The 13,280-nt window shown below is 38.2% G+C and overlaps 3 protein-coding genes across 3 annotated transcripts; all 3 read left to right on the forward strand.

Moving 5' to 3' along the window:
• Window positions 1-904: 904 nt before the first annotated feature.
• LOC109417817 (uncharacterized) lies at window positions 905-8,279 on the forward strand. The gene is made up of 7 exons (XM_062849823.1): window positions 905-1,417; window positions 1,495-1,596; window positions 2,172-2,638; window positions 2,701-2,878; window positions 5,780-5,967; window positions 6,025-6,196; window positions 7,812-8,279. The coding sequence occupies exons 1-7, from the start codon at window positions 1,351-1,353 to the stop codon at window positions 8,267-8,269; spliced, it is 1,632 nt and encodes a 543-aa protein (XP_062705807.1). The 5' UTR covers window positions 905-1,350; the 3' UTR covers window positions 8,270-8,279.
• On the forward strand, window positions 8,279-11,148 carry LOC134287624 (uncharacterized). Its single transcript, XM_062849822.1, has one exon. The coding sequence runs from the start codon at window positions 8,284-8,286 to the stop codon at window positions 10,711-10,713; it is 2,430 nt and encodes an 809-aa protein (XP_062705806.1). The 5' UTR covers window positions 8,279-8,283; the 3' UTR covers window positions 10,714-11,148.
• Window positions 11,149-11,285: 137 nt separating this feature from the next.
• Window positions 11,286-12,965, forward strand: LOC109404804 (prohibitin 1). The gene is made up of 3 exons (XM_019677754.3): window positions 11,286-11,449; window positions 11,636-11,734; window positions 11,816-12,965. The coding sequence occupies exons 2-3, from the start codon at window positions 11,647-11,649 to the stop codon at window positions 12,544-12,546; spliced, it is 819 nt and encodes a 272-aa protein (XP_019533299.3). The 5' UTR covers window positions 11,286-11,449; window positions 11,636-11,646; the 3' UTR covers window positions 12,547-12,965.
• The last annotated feature ends 315 nt before the right edge of the window (window positions 12,966-13,280 follow it).

Genomic DNA, 13,280 nt, shown 5'->3' on the forward strand with positions numbered 1-13,280 from the left:
AATCTAAAAATCAGTTAGGCCCTTTCAGTTAGGCCCTTTTATCGTCGGCAATTTCAGTTAGGCCCTTTTATTTTTTTCTTATTTTTAACTAATTTTAATTATTCTGGATTATTATTATCGATAATTAAAGGAAAGTTAAAGAGATACTCAAAATTATTGGAAAACATGAAAAATAACCCAAATTTACAAAAGGGCCTATCTGATTTGAAGGAAAATTTTCAGTTAGGCCTTTTTATTTTTTCTTAATTTTAGCTAATTTGAAATGTTTTGGATTTATTTTCATCTATAATTCAAGGAAGGTTAAAGAACTACTAAAAATTATTGGAAAATATGAAAAATAATCAAAATTTACAAAAGGGCCTATCTGATTTGAAAGGTAATTTTCAGTTAGGCCCTTTTGAATGCAGTTAGGCCCTAAAAGATTATTCAATTTCAGATAGGCCCTTTTAAAATTTATTTAAAATACGGGTAAAATAGCTCTTTTCTCATTGATTAAGGTGTTATGGGATAGCTTAGGTAGATATTGATAGGAATAGTGAAAAATCGGGTTTGTTTACATTTTGCAGATAGGCCCTTTTCAAATGTTACGCTAGAAGTTCGCAGATTGTGAACAATTTTCGGTACCCACTTTCGTAAATTATGTTTAGTCCTTTACTGTCTGATCGGTGGAACCAAGGGGAATGACATATCCTTTTCTAACCGGAATATCCGCATTTATCCGGTTTCTAACCGTCGCTAACCAAGCTGCTAAGTGTGAAAAAGTTAGACGCGGTTAACGACGGTTAGAAACGGATAAATGCGGATATTCCGATTAGAAAAGGATATGTCATTCCCCTTTGTGAGTGGTTTCTGATAAAGGCGGGTTTGTACACTGAAATAAATAATGTTGTGTTTTGAACTGTTGATAGGCTGTTAAACTGACAATTAGCAAATAATGTTGGATGAACCAGAAAATCGGTTACGATAACAAGATTATTGTTATTCTGAATGTTTTTTTGGCTGACCATATAAAGTAAAATTAACAACACAGTGTTTTTAGAATACCTGTATTTTACTGTTAAATTGTCTGGTAAAAATTACTTTTTTTCTTGTTATTTTGATCATACGCTGTATTTTTATTATGCGACGTTGTTATTTTCACAATATTAATGGTATCCATAACAATAATTTACCTATGAAATTCAACCGACAACATTTTGTAGTCAAAGTAACTAAATTGTGGTTGAGTTTTATTGCAAGTGTTTGTTTGCGCGCAGATCGCCATTTTGATTCGCCATACGACGAGAAACAGGCAGTGAAAATAGTGTGAAAGTGTTTTTTCGATATTAAAGTTAATTCCAGTAAAAACAAATGGAATCGAAAATCGAGTTGGTTGAACTCCTTATTACCGACCCGCGAGACTCGGAATTTGGCTCCGGTAAGTGAAATATATAAGAAATTTTCCTTTTGTTATGTTTGGCTGTTTGCATTACCCCATTTTTATCTTTTCAACAGAAGCTGACTTGGATGTTGCCGTTGACGAGGCCGGTGACGAACTTCGCGAATTGCTGATCGGATCCTGGAACCTTGATCCAGCTATTTATGACATTTTGATCGGTAATACCCCGGACAGACATGTGATACGAGTGTGATTCCTGTACAACGGTACGCAGTGTCAAGAAAATTCTAACAAAACTGACTTGAACTGAGAGAATTTTCAGTATGGCACTCATTTCAAGCGCAATTGTACAGTGATTCTTGTATCACATGTGTGTCATAAGTATAAGTGAGTTGAAAGCGAACGACACTAGTTCTTCCCAAGCCGAAACTTTCATAAAATGACGGCACGACCAGCAAATCTAACATTCAAATCCGGAAACAGCCCCAAAACATGAATATGCTTTACCGGCTTTTCAGCGGATATGCCGTCTTTTTTTAGGATAGGGTAATGTAACCATTTTACTAGAGCTTCTATTTTGGGAAGTTTTCCACTGTAATTCAGTCAATTGAATGAATTGAATTGGTTATTCGTACGCGGTGCAGTATTAGCCGTATTCAAGTTGATCGGAATAGCGGGAAAGTGTCCAAAATAGAGGCTACTACCCAAGGGGTTCGGCACTCTATTTAGATACGGGAAAACTAGTGCCGTTGATGGATGAAAACTTGGCCCTGAATATAATCCAACATTTTAGCTCATGGATACAATGTGGAGTACGCCAAAACGCTCGACGAAAAGGCCCTGGACGATGTATTTTCCGTCACAAAATGGACAGCGCACAAACATGCACTTCGCCGCAAACTGACAGCGTGGGAGGAGAGTGTCCTTTATACCGAAGCAAGACCAAACTCAGACTCGGTCACAGGCACACGCAGAACACCATCACCATCCGATCGGAGCGCAGTCGCTACCTCTCCGCAACGGAAGCTCCTACCAACTGCCGTCACAAAATCGCTTCTCGATAGCATTTTGGACCGGAACGAAAAAGGGAAGATTGTGGTAAAATTTTACCAATTACATCACTGCCTGGACCTTAATCACAGGAAACACTTGGCACATACAATTGTGGACTACTACATGGCCAACCAGAAATATTTTTCGCTTGCGGATATGGCCAGGTTTGCGGAGCTGATTGCCGATCGCTTCCCCCCCGAAATATCTGTACGAATCTTGAACTATATTGACTCTACAGCCTATTAAAGTACTTCTCTTTTTTCTTTCAGATTACGTACTTTAATCCCCGGAACACCTCTGTCAACAAGAAGCATCCTTCTGGTATGCTGTACGATCGGTTCCACAACCGGAAGAGGAAGTCTGTCACACCAATTGGCAACACACCAGCGACAAATGCGAGTTTTCAATCCCAGCAGAAGCTGGCAGCCCTGCAGCTCTCTGATTCAGGTAAGGGGGTATTTAGCTTAAGGTAGATTTCAGGACTCTCTTGTATCACGCTATTTTCCTATACTTAATGCACTTTTCTATACAAACCTCCTTTGCCACCTTTTCAAAAAGTTGAACGTAAATTTGTAAACGTTCCCTTGTGCATTGTGGAAAGCCGAATGAAGATTTTACAGGATTTGGCGTCCTAAGCTCGTGTATATCAATACTGTTGTCGTTCCGTAATACTTATGACACACATGTGATACAATGATACAATGTGAAACACACGCTGTTTTAGTGTTTTGAACTTAATATGCTTTTCCACTGGTGGTCTCAGAAACAACAGCTTCGATCTTCAGTCAATAACGAAAAAGTGAAGTATAGCATCTGCAACATCAGCCAATTTCATTCGAAGATAATCGTATAGATTTCATGTGAATATTCATATGGATTGCCATGTCACCTTCATGTTGCATTCCTCGTCCAGCATCGTGGGAGCAACTTCCTATAATCATTGTTCTACAAGAAATGTCGAAAGAACATCATTAAATAAATGCTCCTTCATCTTCATCAAACTTACCTATCAAAAAGCGGGAAGTCATCTGAAATTCCGGGCACTCGTTTAGTTTACTTGATACAGTACTTGACTTCTTATATCCCACCTGGAGATCATTTCAAGCATAATTTTTCAAGCATAACTTTTTCACTGATCTGAGTAAATTCATGGTCAATGTTGACGACCATTTCAGGCCAAAACCATCTAAAGGTCCAATCTGCAGAAGAGAGGCTCTCTTTGGTTTCCCTCTCTTTCGTTAATATCTTAGCTGAACGATGGTCAAAACAATCGTCTTTTGATTTGTACTGCAAAAGTAGTTGAAAAGTGTACCATTACATTGCAATAATTGAAAGAGAAAGTGAACAAAGAGTGCCTCTCAAATGCAGATAGGATCTATTGTAATTTTTGGCCTGATTTCACTAAAACAGTTTTTATAGAAAAATACTTTTCATAAGTTTTTTCGTGTTTTACATCACCAGGGATATAACATGCACTAGGTAAGAAACAAAACCTACTCATTCCATATCATTTTCACAATAAATTTTGACAAAAATACACATACACCGAGTTACAGATACGTCATGCCAGATACGTCGCTTTTGTATGGTGCCAGTTTGGTGTATCTGTTACTTTGGATTTGGCTAGATACGACGTTTGGTTTTCTCATATATCAAACAGTGTACCTATCTACTAGCTAAGTTGTAAACATCAAAATAGTTAGATACGTCGTTTCGAAAAATATGCTTAGTTAAACAAATTAAGCAACAAATCATCAAATATCGATGTGGATTCTTTATTTTCTTTATGAATCATACATGCAGCTGAAAACCCGGATTTGTTTACATTTGCGAGTTACGTCGGATTGAAAAGTTATACTTGATTTGATCATTACGTTCAAAGTGCCAGATTTCAGCCAATTGCAAAAAAAAAAGTTTCTATGTTCACCAACGTATTTATTTGCGAAGTCAGACGACAGCCTATCGGATCAGAAACATTGGCTTTCCATTATATAGGCCTCCACTGGATGAAGAAATGGAAACTTGCTCCCATGGTGTTCCCGGTGCTGGTGAAATTCTCGTAATATTAAGATTACCGACACGTAGGTACTATTATCGCGGAATCATTTTGTTACACTTGATGTTTAACCACCATCGAATCCAGAAATGCTTTCGGGATCGGCGGTGCTGTTTCTGTGGTCCGAGTTCTTTTGCTTCCGATGCACTTTTTATTTATTTACAAATACTGCCGGAGTCAAACCAGGTCGTTTCTAGAGTATGTTTTAAGAGTCCCGCAAAGACTGAAACCAAAAAAACTTTCGAACTGTCAAATCGGCTGAGTCTGTTTATATCAGAGTCCCGCAAAGACCTTTTTTTATTCCAGGTAATTCTTGTTTTTCTTCAAGTTTTTCTTCGTCAGACTTTAGCTGTTAGTAAATACGCAGAGTCAAATATTTGTCCAAACCAATGCTCAAACATCTTGTTTGGCTCGATTGAATGTCAAACTGATGTTGTTTCTTGAGTTCTTTCCTTTTAGTAAAGAGTATTTACTCAACTTTATTCATATGGCCTCCTATGTACTGTGTCCTGTGCTGGCGTGCTCGATTGGGGACTACGAAGGTGATGATTTTGTTTGCGGTTTTCTTTGGGTGAAAGTGAAGGAGGGAAGATTTTTTTGTTTTTTTTTTACTCATACTCCCATAAGAAACCCCGTAGGAAGGAAGAGTGTTTCCCGGCTCATCATCCTTCGTAGTCGCGAATAGGTAGCCAATTTGACAGTTCGATTGGTAAATTTGGTTTCAGTCTTTGAGGGACTCTGATATAAACAGACTCTAGCCGATTTGACAGTTCGACAGAGTTTTTGGTTTCAGTCTTTGCGGGACTCAAACATACTCTAGAAACGACCTGGTTTGACTCCGGCAGTATTTGTAAATAAATAAAAAGTACATCGAAAGCAGAAGAACTCGGACCACAGAAACTGCACCGCCGATCCCGAAAGCATTTCTAGATTCGATGGTGGTTAAACTTCAAGTGTAACAAATTAATTCCGCGATAATGGTACGTGTCGGTAATCTTAATATATATATTACGAGTACATATTTCACCAGCAAAGTAGGCTACCTATCGAGCACACTAGCAAAAATTTGTAAACAAGTCTGACAAAGAAAAACAAAAATGAAACCTGAAATCAAAAGAAGTTGTCTTTTGTAATTTGTAATTTTGTCTTTGTAGGACTTCGATAAAACAGACTCTATAAGCGCTCCGGGGTTATCATTTTAATATTTAAACAAAAATACTCGTTCCCGGTAAAAAAACTAAATAAATTTGGCATCTAATAACATTGTGTATTTTTCTATCCTTTCGTTTTAGACATTCGTCGATTGGATTCGAGCAAGTCTTGGTTGCGGAACAACCGTGCTCCCGGTGACCAAGTATTGAAACAATGGAATCATACAGTTCTACTACGACTAAGAAGTATTCAACACGATAAAGACAAGAACAAATCAACGGTTTTTTCGGAATGGCCCCGGTATTTGGACGAAGACGGGTACTTGCTGGTAAATATGTTCGGCAAAATTATCGATTCTGTACTTAAATGTAAAATTACATTTCAGGTTGATGCGGATTTCAAATACCTATTCGAAAAGTCGAATGAACAAGGCAAACTGTTCGATAAATGGGAATGGTTTTGTGAAGTCTTTTTGGAATACCTTTTGTCTGCTGACGTTAAGGACATCTATTCTCGTCAACTGATTAGTTCACTGGAAGAGGGAGACTGTTCACAAGGTAATGTGGTTTGTTATTTTTCTTTCTGGCCAGCCGACACAATAGAGGTAAATAATAAGCTTCAGAGGAAGAATGTCGCAACATCTCTTACAGGGGATAGGGAGGGATAAGTGTCAAAGCGAAAAAGTATGCAGTTTGACTGATAGATACTATAGACACTATAGATTCCTTAGACTCGCGGAGACATGGTTGAGCAATGCGACTTTAGTGTGTTTTGCCGTGAATTTAGAGTGTAGCGAGCGAATATGACGTCACAAAATCCATTGTCGCTATTGAAATCGTGACGTCATGCTCGTTTGGCTACACGAACTGACAGTTCGTTTGGCTACAGTTGTCTTCGACTCCGCGAGTCTATGGAATCTAGTGTCTATAATAGATACCTGTCATGTTTGCGCACAAAGGGAACAGCAGCGACATTCGTCCTTCATAGTTTATTAACTCTATTGCCTACCCCAAAGTTCCCTACAAGTTAAACCCCGTAATCCCTTCAAATTCTCACTGATTCTTGCCGGTATGCTTTGTCATTGACAAGAATAGTCAATTAGCATCAAATTTGATTGTGTACAAAACTGATATTGATCAACCTGCCCCACCTAGGGTGCTCATTATGCCCCAAAACGCATCTCGCGCCGACCCTACTTTTTATTGTTGTAAATAGTAGCTCTATCTTTCCTCTTTTCAACAACAATTCGTTTTGAGGTGTTTGTTGGAGAACTTTTCTAGTTATAACGGTTTAAAGGAGCCGCCATTTGACCAAAATCGAGGGGTCTACAAAAATGGTTGTGGCTCAAACTAACGGAGGGTCCATCAATTTGAGTAAACAAATGCATTTTTCTTACTTTTTTAGCCAGGGCTTTCAGAAAATCGGCACTTTAACCCTCTAATACCCAATCCCGCCTTTAGACGGGGTATAGTTTGAGCATTTTTGTAATTTTTTTTTCGTGGAAAATCTTTTTTTTTATATTTTTGGCTGATATTTAGGACTATTCTGTATATATCAAAATGGTTTTTGGTGTATTTTAAAGCGTATTTACATTTTTTAAAAATCATTGAAAAATTGATGTTTTAGTCACCTTTTAGAAGTCATTGTTTATTTTGTATTGAATCGCTACAATTAACATATTTTAAATTTTTCCCAAATCATTCTATCCTTGTTTAATAGTTTAAGGGAATCGAATACACTCTAAAATTATTTTCCTTAAAATTACACGGAAAATAAAATTTTCTGCGAAAAAAATTTAAAATAATAATATTTCAACAATAATCATAAAATCTCAAAATGTTTTTATCTCAAAAAATCCGTTCACCAAGTTGGATTCCAGGAAAAATATAAAAGTGTGGGGATGTTCAAAAATAAAAATTAGAAAAATCAAAAACTAAAATTCACGAAATCAAGAATTAAAAAGAATCATCTTCCAAAACATGTTTAAATCGATTTTAGATGACGAAAAATGATATTTAGATCAAAATCAAAAATTTGGGTATTAGAGGGTTAAACACTTTTGAAGACAAGGTGTAAATAGTGGGCCGGTCTCAGCGAGAATTACCCTAATATAAATTTAAAATTGATTTGTATTGTTGAAACTCTGGCTTAAGGTTTTATTTGTCGTTTCAGATACGCGAGATTTTGTCTTATGTGCAGCATTCCACGGTCTCATCAAACCAGTAAGGACATCTACAAAAAAACGTCCGACGATCCTCCAGGCGCAGATTGACACCTGCTACATTTGTGAAACAGAGGAAGAGTTTACAGAAACGCTCGATTCTCAGAGACAAGAGCTGGAATCCAGTGGTGTGCAATTTTCGCCAAGGATTTTTGCATTGGGGTCAATCGACAATTTTGAGTGTTTTTATGTTGTCACCAATAAGCTGCGGTATAAGCTACCATCTCTTGTCCGCTGTCTGGACGTAGTACTGAAATTAAAGTTTACATTGGACCTGCAGTTCCCGGAGAGCAGTGAGCTATTCTGGGCGTTCATCAGTGGATATTTCTACGACATCGAGTATACTCAAAAATCGAAAAACACTCAAATATTGCAGTTGATTGCTTACCTGAAGTCCCGCACAGAATGAAGTGTTTTCTCTGCATGGAGTTGATGCCTTCGTCGGAAACCCTTTTAGATCATCTTACCGTGTTCCATGGAACACCTACCAACTTCAATTACAAATGCACGGCGTGTACACCAAACATCTCTTTTCCTGATCTAAACCGTTTCAAACGGCATATTAAAATCATTCATGCTGAGTTCTGGGACGCTCCCCAGAGTAGAAGAACGCTCACCTCGGCTACTGGAGCTCCTGATATCACCTTGCCAGAATCATCACATAATCCCGATCGACACCAACAGACACCCGAGGTGAAAAACAATACGAATAAATGTGAAGATGAAGAGAAACATAAAGAAGAACTCGTACCCGATGACGATGAGATACTAGATTTAAGGAATAGTTTAAGACATTCGTTCATTAATTTTTCGATGCATCTCTATGGCATAAAACATTTCACGAGAAAAGACGTTCTAGATCTACAAGAAAGTATAACCGAAGATATCATTAAGCCCATTTGCGAAGCATTCAAAAAAATTGGTCATTTACCAGAGAGCACAGAGGTCAGCCGTCTAATGGAGGATGTTTGTGACCCCTGGCAGTTTATTTCAACAGAGCAAAAATTCAAAAGTCAGATAAAAAAGCTAGGATTAGACAATGTAACACAGACACTTGAATTCGAGAATAACTCTACCAACTCAATTTCAAAAGGATGTTTGATGCCGATTAAAAATCAGTTTAAGCAGTATTTTGAGTCAGGAACAGTATTCAACGACACGATTCATCACATGGAAAAGTTGGAACAAGACAATGTAATATCTAACGTAATAAATGGATCTCTGTGGAAAGCTACCAAAACCCATTTTCAAGATGCTAAAGTAATACCGTTTTTCTTGTTTAGCGACGAAGCTGAAATGAACGATGCGATAGGGGCCCATTCGGGGACACATAAAGTCTGGGGGATTTATTATCAGTTTCCGGTTATCCCACCACAGTACTTAGGTAGGCTCGAGAACATTTTTGCTGCTGGATTCATAAAAGCCAGTGATATGTCACAGCAAGGACCCTCTGAAGCTCTTAAAGATTTGATTGATATTCTAATTGATTTAGAGCAAAACGGCATTGAACTGCAAGTTGCGGAAGAGCTCGTTACGGTACATTTTGTGTTAGCGGGTATTCTAGGAGATAATCTTGGCATGAACACATTAATGGGTTTTAGTTCATCTTTTAGTGCGTTACTGTATTGTCGATTTTGTAAAATGAATAAGTATGATGCACAGGAGAGAGTTCAACTCGATACTAAATTGACTCGAACAAAAGAGAACTACATGGAAGATCTTACCAAACCCTTCCAAGAAAGCGGTATAAAAGAACTATCTGCATTTAATAGACTTAAGTTTTACCACGTTGCTGAAAATTTTGTTGTGGATCCAATGCATGATCTGTACTCGCATGGTATTTGCTGTTACGATTTAGCACTTGTTCTTCGTTATATGATCCAAAATCTCAAAATCTCTCTGCAAACTATTAATTATCGCATACAAATGTTCGACTACGGTGACACAGAAAAAAGAAACATGTTTCGGAACATCACTCGCGAGAATATCAAATCAGCATCCTTCAAAATGACTGCAAGAGAAATGCAACTCTTCGTGCACTATTTCCCCCTTCTGTTCGGAGATTTGTTTCCCCAAAACAACGATGTTTGGGACTTCGTAATGTCCTTAGTAGAATTAACAGATCTGGTCCTATTACCGACATTCGATAGTGATATTTTAGACACTTTGGAGAAGCAAATAGTGTATCACCACACATTGTACAAAACGTTGTTCAAGGAGAAATTTAAACCTAAATATCATATACTAATTCATTACACCGAATCCATTAGAGCAGTGGGACCGCCAAGATTTACATGGAGCTTTCGATTCGAAGCGTTCCACCAAGTGTTCAAACGGTATTGTAGAAACATCACTTCCCGTAAAAATGTTTGTTTGACTCTTTGTACAAAAGCAAATCTCATATTCTTCGAAAATTTGAATAACTGTAGATATTTTTCTGATGAACTAGAATTCAAAAATCCGATCAGTATTAAACTAATTGACATGCCTTATTTTCCTTTTCTCGATCTAAGCAGTGCGTTCATGACCTCTACACTTAGAGCCGTCAGCAAAATAAAATTCAGAGGAGTAGAGTATCGTAAAGCTCATTTTTTAACGCATTGCTCAATAAAAATGCGAAATTTGCAGCTGTACGAGGTATTAGACATTTTGATAACAACCAATGAGGAAATATTGTTCATATGTCGGGAGTGGGAAGTTTTAAAATACTCAAATCATTATGTTTCGTTTGTAGTAGGCAACCCATTAGATAGCTTTTGTGCAAAAACAGTAGGCTATTTCGATGGACCGCCTATTCATAAGTACACAGTAGGGGAAAATACGTTTATAAGGCTAAAAAAGTATTACATGTAATTAAGTGACTGTAAAAATTAAAGAAAATAAAATTTTAATCGAAGAAATAAATGACTTTTTATTTGACTATAGAAAATACTGTAAATAATACAACAGGGCTACACTTAAAAAAAATCTGTTAAAAATACAAAATTATCATGTTATAATAATCATTTTTGTTGTTATTTTTTTATCCGTAGCTTTTAAGACTACTAATTATTTACTATCAAAATAACAACATAATGTATTTAACTTTACTAGCCAATTTAACAATTTCTGATAAAATTAACAACACTGCGGTCAAAACGACAATCCAGCTTAATTTCAGCGAATATGGTTGAAAAAACAACACGCCTTGTCACGCCAATCATAAAATCACTTCAGTTGTAAATCATTGGTGCAGAGCTGTTGAGTTGAACCTCTAAAATCGTAATTTCTACTACAAAGTTATTTTCAGTGTAGTTTTAGCAAAGCACTCAAAATATTTATAACAGCCTTGGGAATTATGACCCAACTCTGATTGAGAACTCATAGCAAGAACTCACGCAAAGGCAAAACAAAACGGGAAAACGTCAAAGGTCAAAGTGAAGAAACCAGAGAAGTGGCAAGTGTCAAAATTGAAAAGACTTCTCCGAAAATTGCACGCATTTTACTTCGTTCGTGAATTTCACGTCCCGTAGTTACGCAAAATCAAGTGAAACCGGAGGCATTTAGCAGTGCAATTCGAACAATTTCCATCTCAGGAACAATCAGAAAGGTAATGCATTTGATTTCAGTTGAAAGTATGTGAATGTAGTCACAAAACAACTTCGTCGGGCGAGAGCCGAAAACATAACCTCGACTTTTGAGCTGCGGCAAGAATGATGAAATTTTGTTGAAGTTCAACGTAAATAATCTGTTGGTTTTATGGGAAATTAATTTACTTGAATTTTTCCTTTTTCAGACTAAACCACAATGGCCACACAATTCCTGAACCGCATCGGCCAGCTCGGCCTGGGCGTCGCGATCGTCGGTGGAGTCGTCAACTCGGCGTTATATAATGGTTTGTTGCCATCTTCCATTTCATTGGCTTATCTGCTTCGGTTCCGGTTAACTAACTGATGATTGCTTTTGCTCGTTACAGTTGATGGTGGTCACCGGGCTGTTATCTTCGATCGTTTCACCGGAGTGAAACAGCAGGTTTCCGGCGAGGGAACCCATTTCTTCGTTCCGTGGGTGCAGCGACCGATCATTTTCGACATCCGATCGCAGCCCCGAAACGTTCCGGTCGTGACCGGAAGTAAGGATTTGCAGAACGTTAACATCACGCTGCGTATTCTGTTCCGACCGATTCCCGATCAGCTGCCGAAGATCTATACCATTCTGGGTCAGGATTACGACGAGCGAGTGTTGCCCTCGATTACGACCGAAGTGTTGAAGGCGGTCGTGGCTCAGTTCGATGCCGGAGAGTTGATTACCCAGCGTGAGATGGTCTCGCAGAAGGTGTCCGATGACCTGACGGAGCGTGCCGCCCAGTTCGGTGTGATTTTGGATGACATTTCCATCACGCATTTGACTTTCGGCAAGGAATTCACACAGGCCGTCGAAATGAAGCAGGTTGCCCAGCAGGAGGCGGAAAAGGCCCGGTTCATGGTCGAGAAGGCCGAACAGATGAAGAAGGCGGCAATCATTTCGGCTGAGGGTGACGCCGAGGCTGCTGCCCTACTGGCCAAGTCGTTTGCAGACAGCGGAGATGGTCTGGTCGAACTGCGAAGAATTGAAGCCGCCGAAGATATTGCCTACCAGATGAGCCGGTCCCGAGGGGTTGCTTATTTACCGGCCGGGCAAACGACACTGCTCAATCTTCCGCAGTAAATCCGAGAGGGGGCTTGGCCAGAAGCATTTCTTTTTTTTTTTTTTTAAGTCTGTAGTTCGTAGATCGCGATCGGTTCGAAAGCATTATAAGTTCGACAGTGGTTTTTAACTTGGGGAAAGCAACGAGACTGCGCTTGATTCGATTGGTGTCATTTCGTAAGTCAGCTCGGTTCGCTGGTTTTGCTTTGGATATGCCCGTTTGAGAGCTGTCGACGATGAGTAGGAAGAAGGGGGTTTGTTTTGTGAGCAGGGATTTGTTTTTTTTTTTACTTTCAAATTATCAGTTTTGTATGAGGATCGTTGATTGTTACGATCACATTGAGTAAAATATCCAGGCTTACTATTGAATAATAGCGTTAAAACCGATATATTGTTGTACAATGTATTTGGCGAAGAATAAATTACCTATATTAAAACATGATTTGCGACTATCTTTTACTCGAATGAAGAATTATGAATCGCGCGTGAAACAACTCAATCATGAGATTTGAGAATTGAGTTTTTACCAACGTATTGGAAATATCTGAATGCAGTTCATAAGCTTTCCTTATTTTTCAACAAAAACTTCGTGAATCCTGTAACTTTTTATTGAAAATTCTCTGAGAGGTCTGCTACAATGCCAACAAACTCACTTAGATTTTTTTTCTCGAAATTTTACCATATTTATTTTCTAGAAATTATGCTTCAACAATACTTTGGAAAGCTCCATCATACCTTTGACATTGATGGAAAAC

Source organism: Aedes albopictus, chromosome 2 (genome assembly GCF_035046485.1).
Source record: "Aedes albopictus strain Foshan chromosome 2, AalbF5, whole genome shotgun sequence".
NCBI classification, from domain to species: domain Eukaryota; kingdom Metazoa; phylum Arthropoda; class Insecta; order Diptera; family Culicidae; genus Aedes; species Aedes albopictus.

Excerpts from the sequence above, each read along its gene's own strand:
- LOC134287624 (XM_062849822.1), top strand. The coding sequence starts at position 8,284 with ATGGAGTTGATGCCTTCGTCGGAAACCCTTTTAGATCATCTTACCGTG.
- LOC109417817 (XM_062849823.1), top strand. The coding sequence starts at position 1,351 with ATGGAATCGAAAATCGAGTTGGTTGAACTCCTTATTACCGACCCGCGA. Across the intron at positions 2,879-5,779 it reads CCTGCAGCTCTCTGATTCAG|ACATTCGTCGATTGGATTCG; the intron begins GTAAGGGGGTAT and ends CTTTCGTTTTAG. Across the intron at positions 5,968-6,024 it reads ACGAAGACGGGTACTTGCTG|GTTGATGCGGATTTCAAATA; the intron begins GTAAATATGTTC and ends ATTACATTTCAG.
- LOC109404804 (XM_019677754.3), top strand. The coding sequence starts at position 11,647 with ATGGCCACACAATTCCTGAACCGCATCGGCCAGCTCGGCCTGGGCGTC. Across the intron at positions 11,735-11,815 it reads CAACTCGGCGTTATATAATG|TTGATGGTGGTCACCGGGCT; the intron begins GTTTGTTGCCAT and ends TGCTCGTTACAG.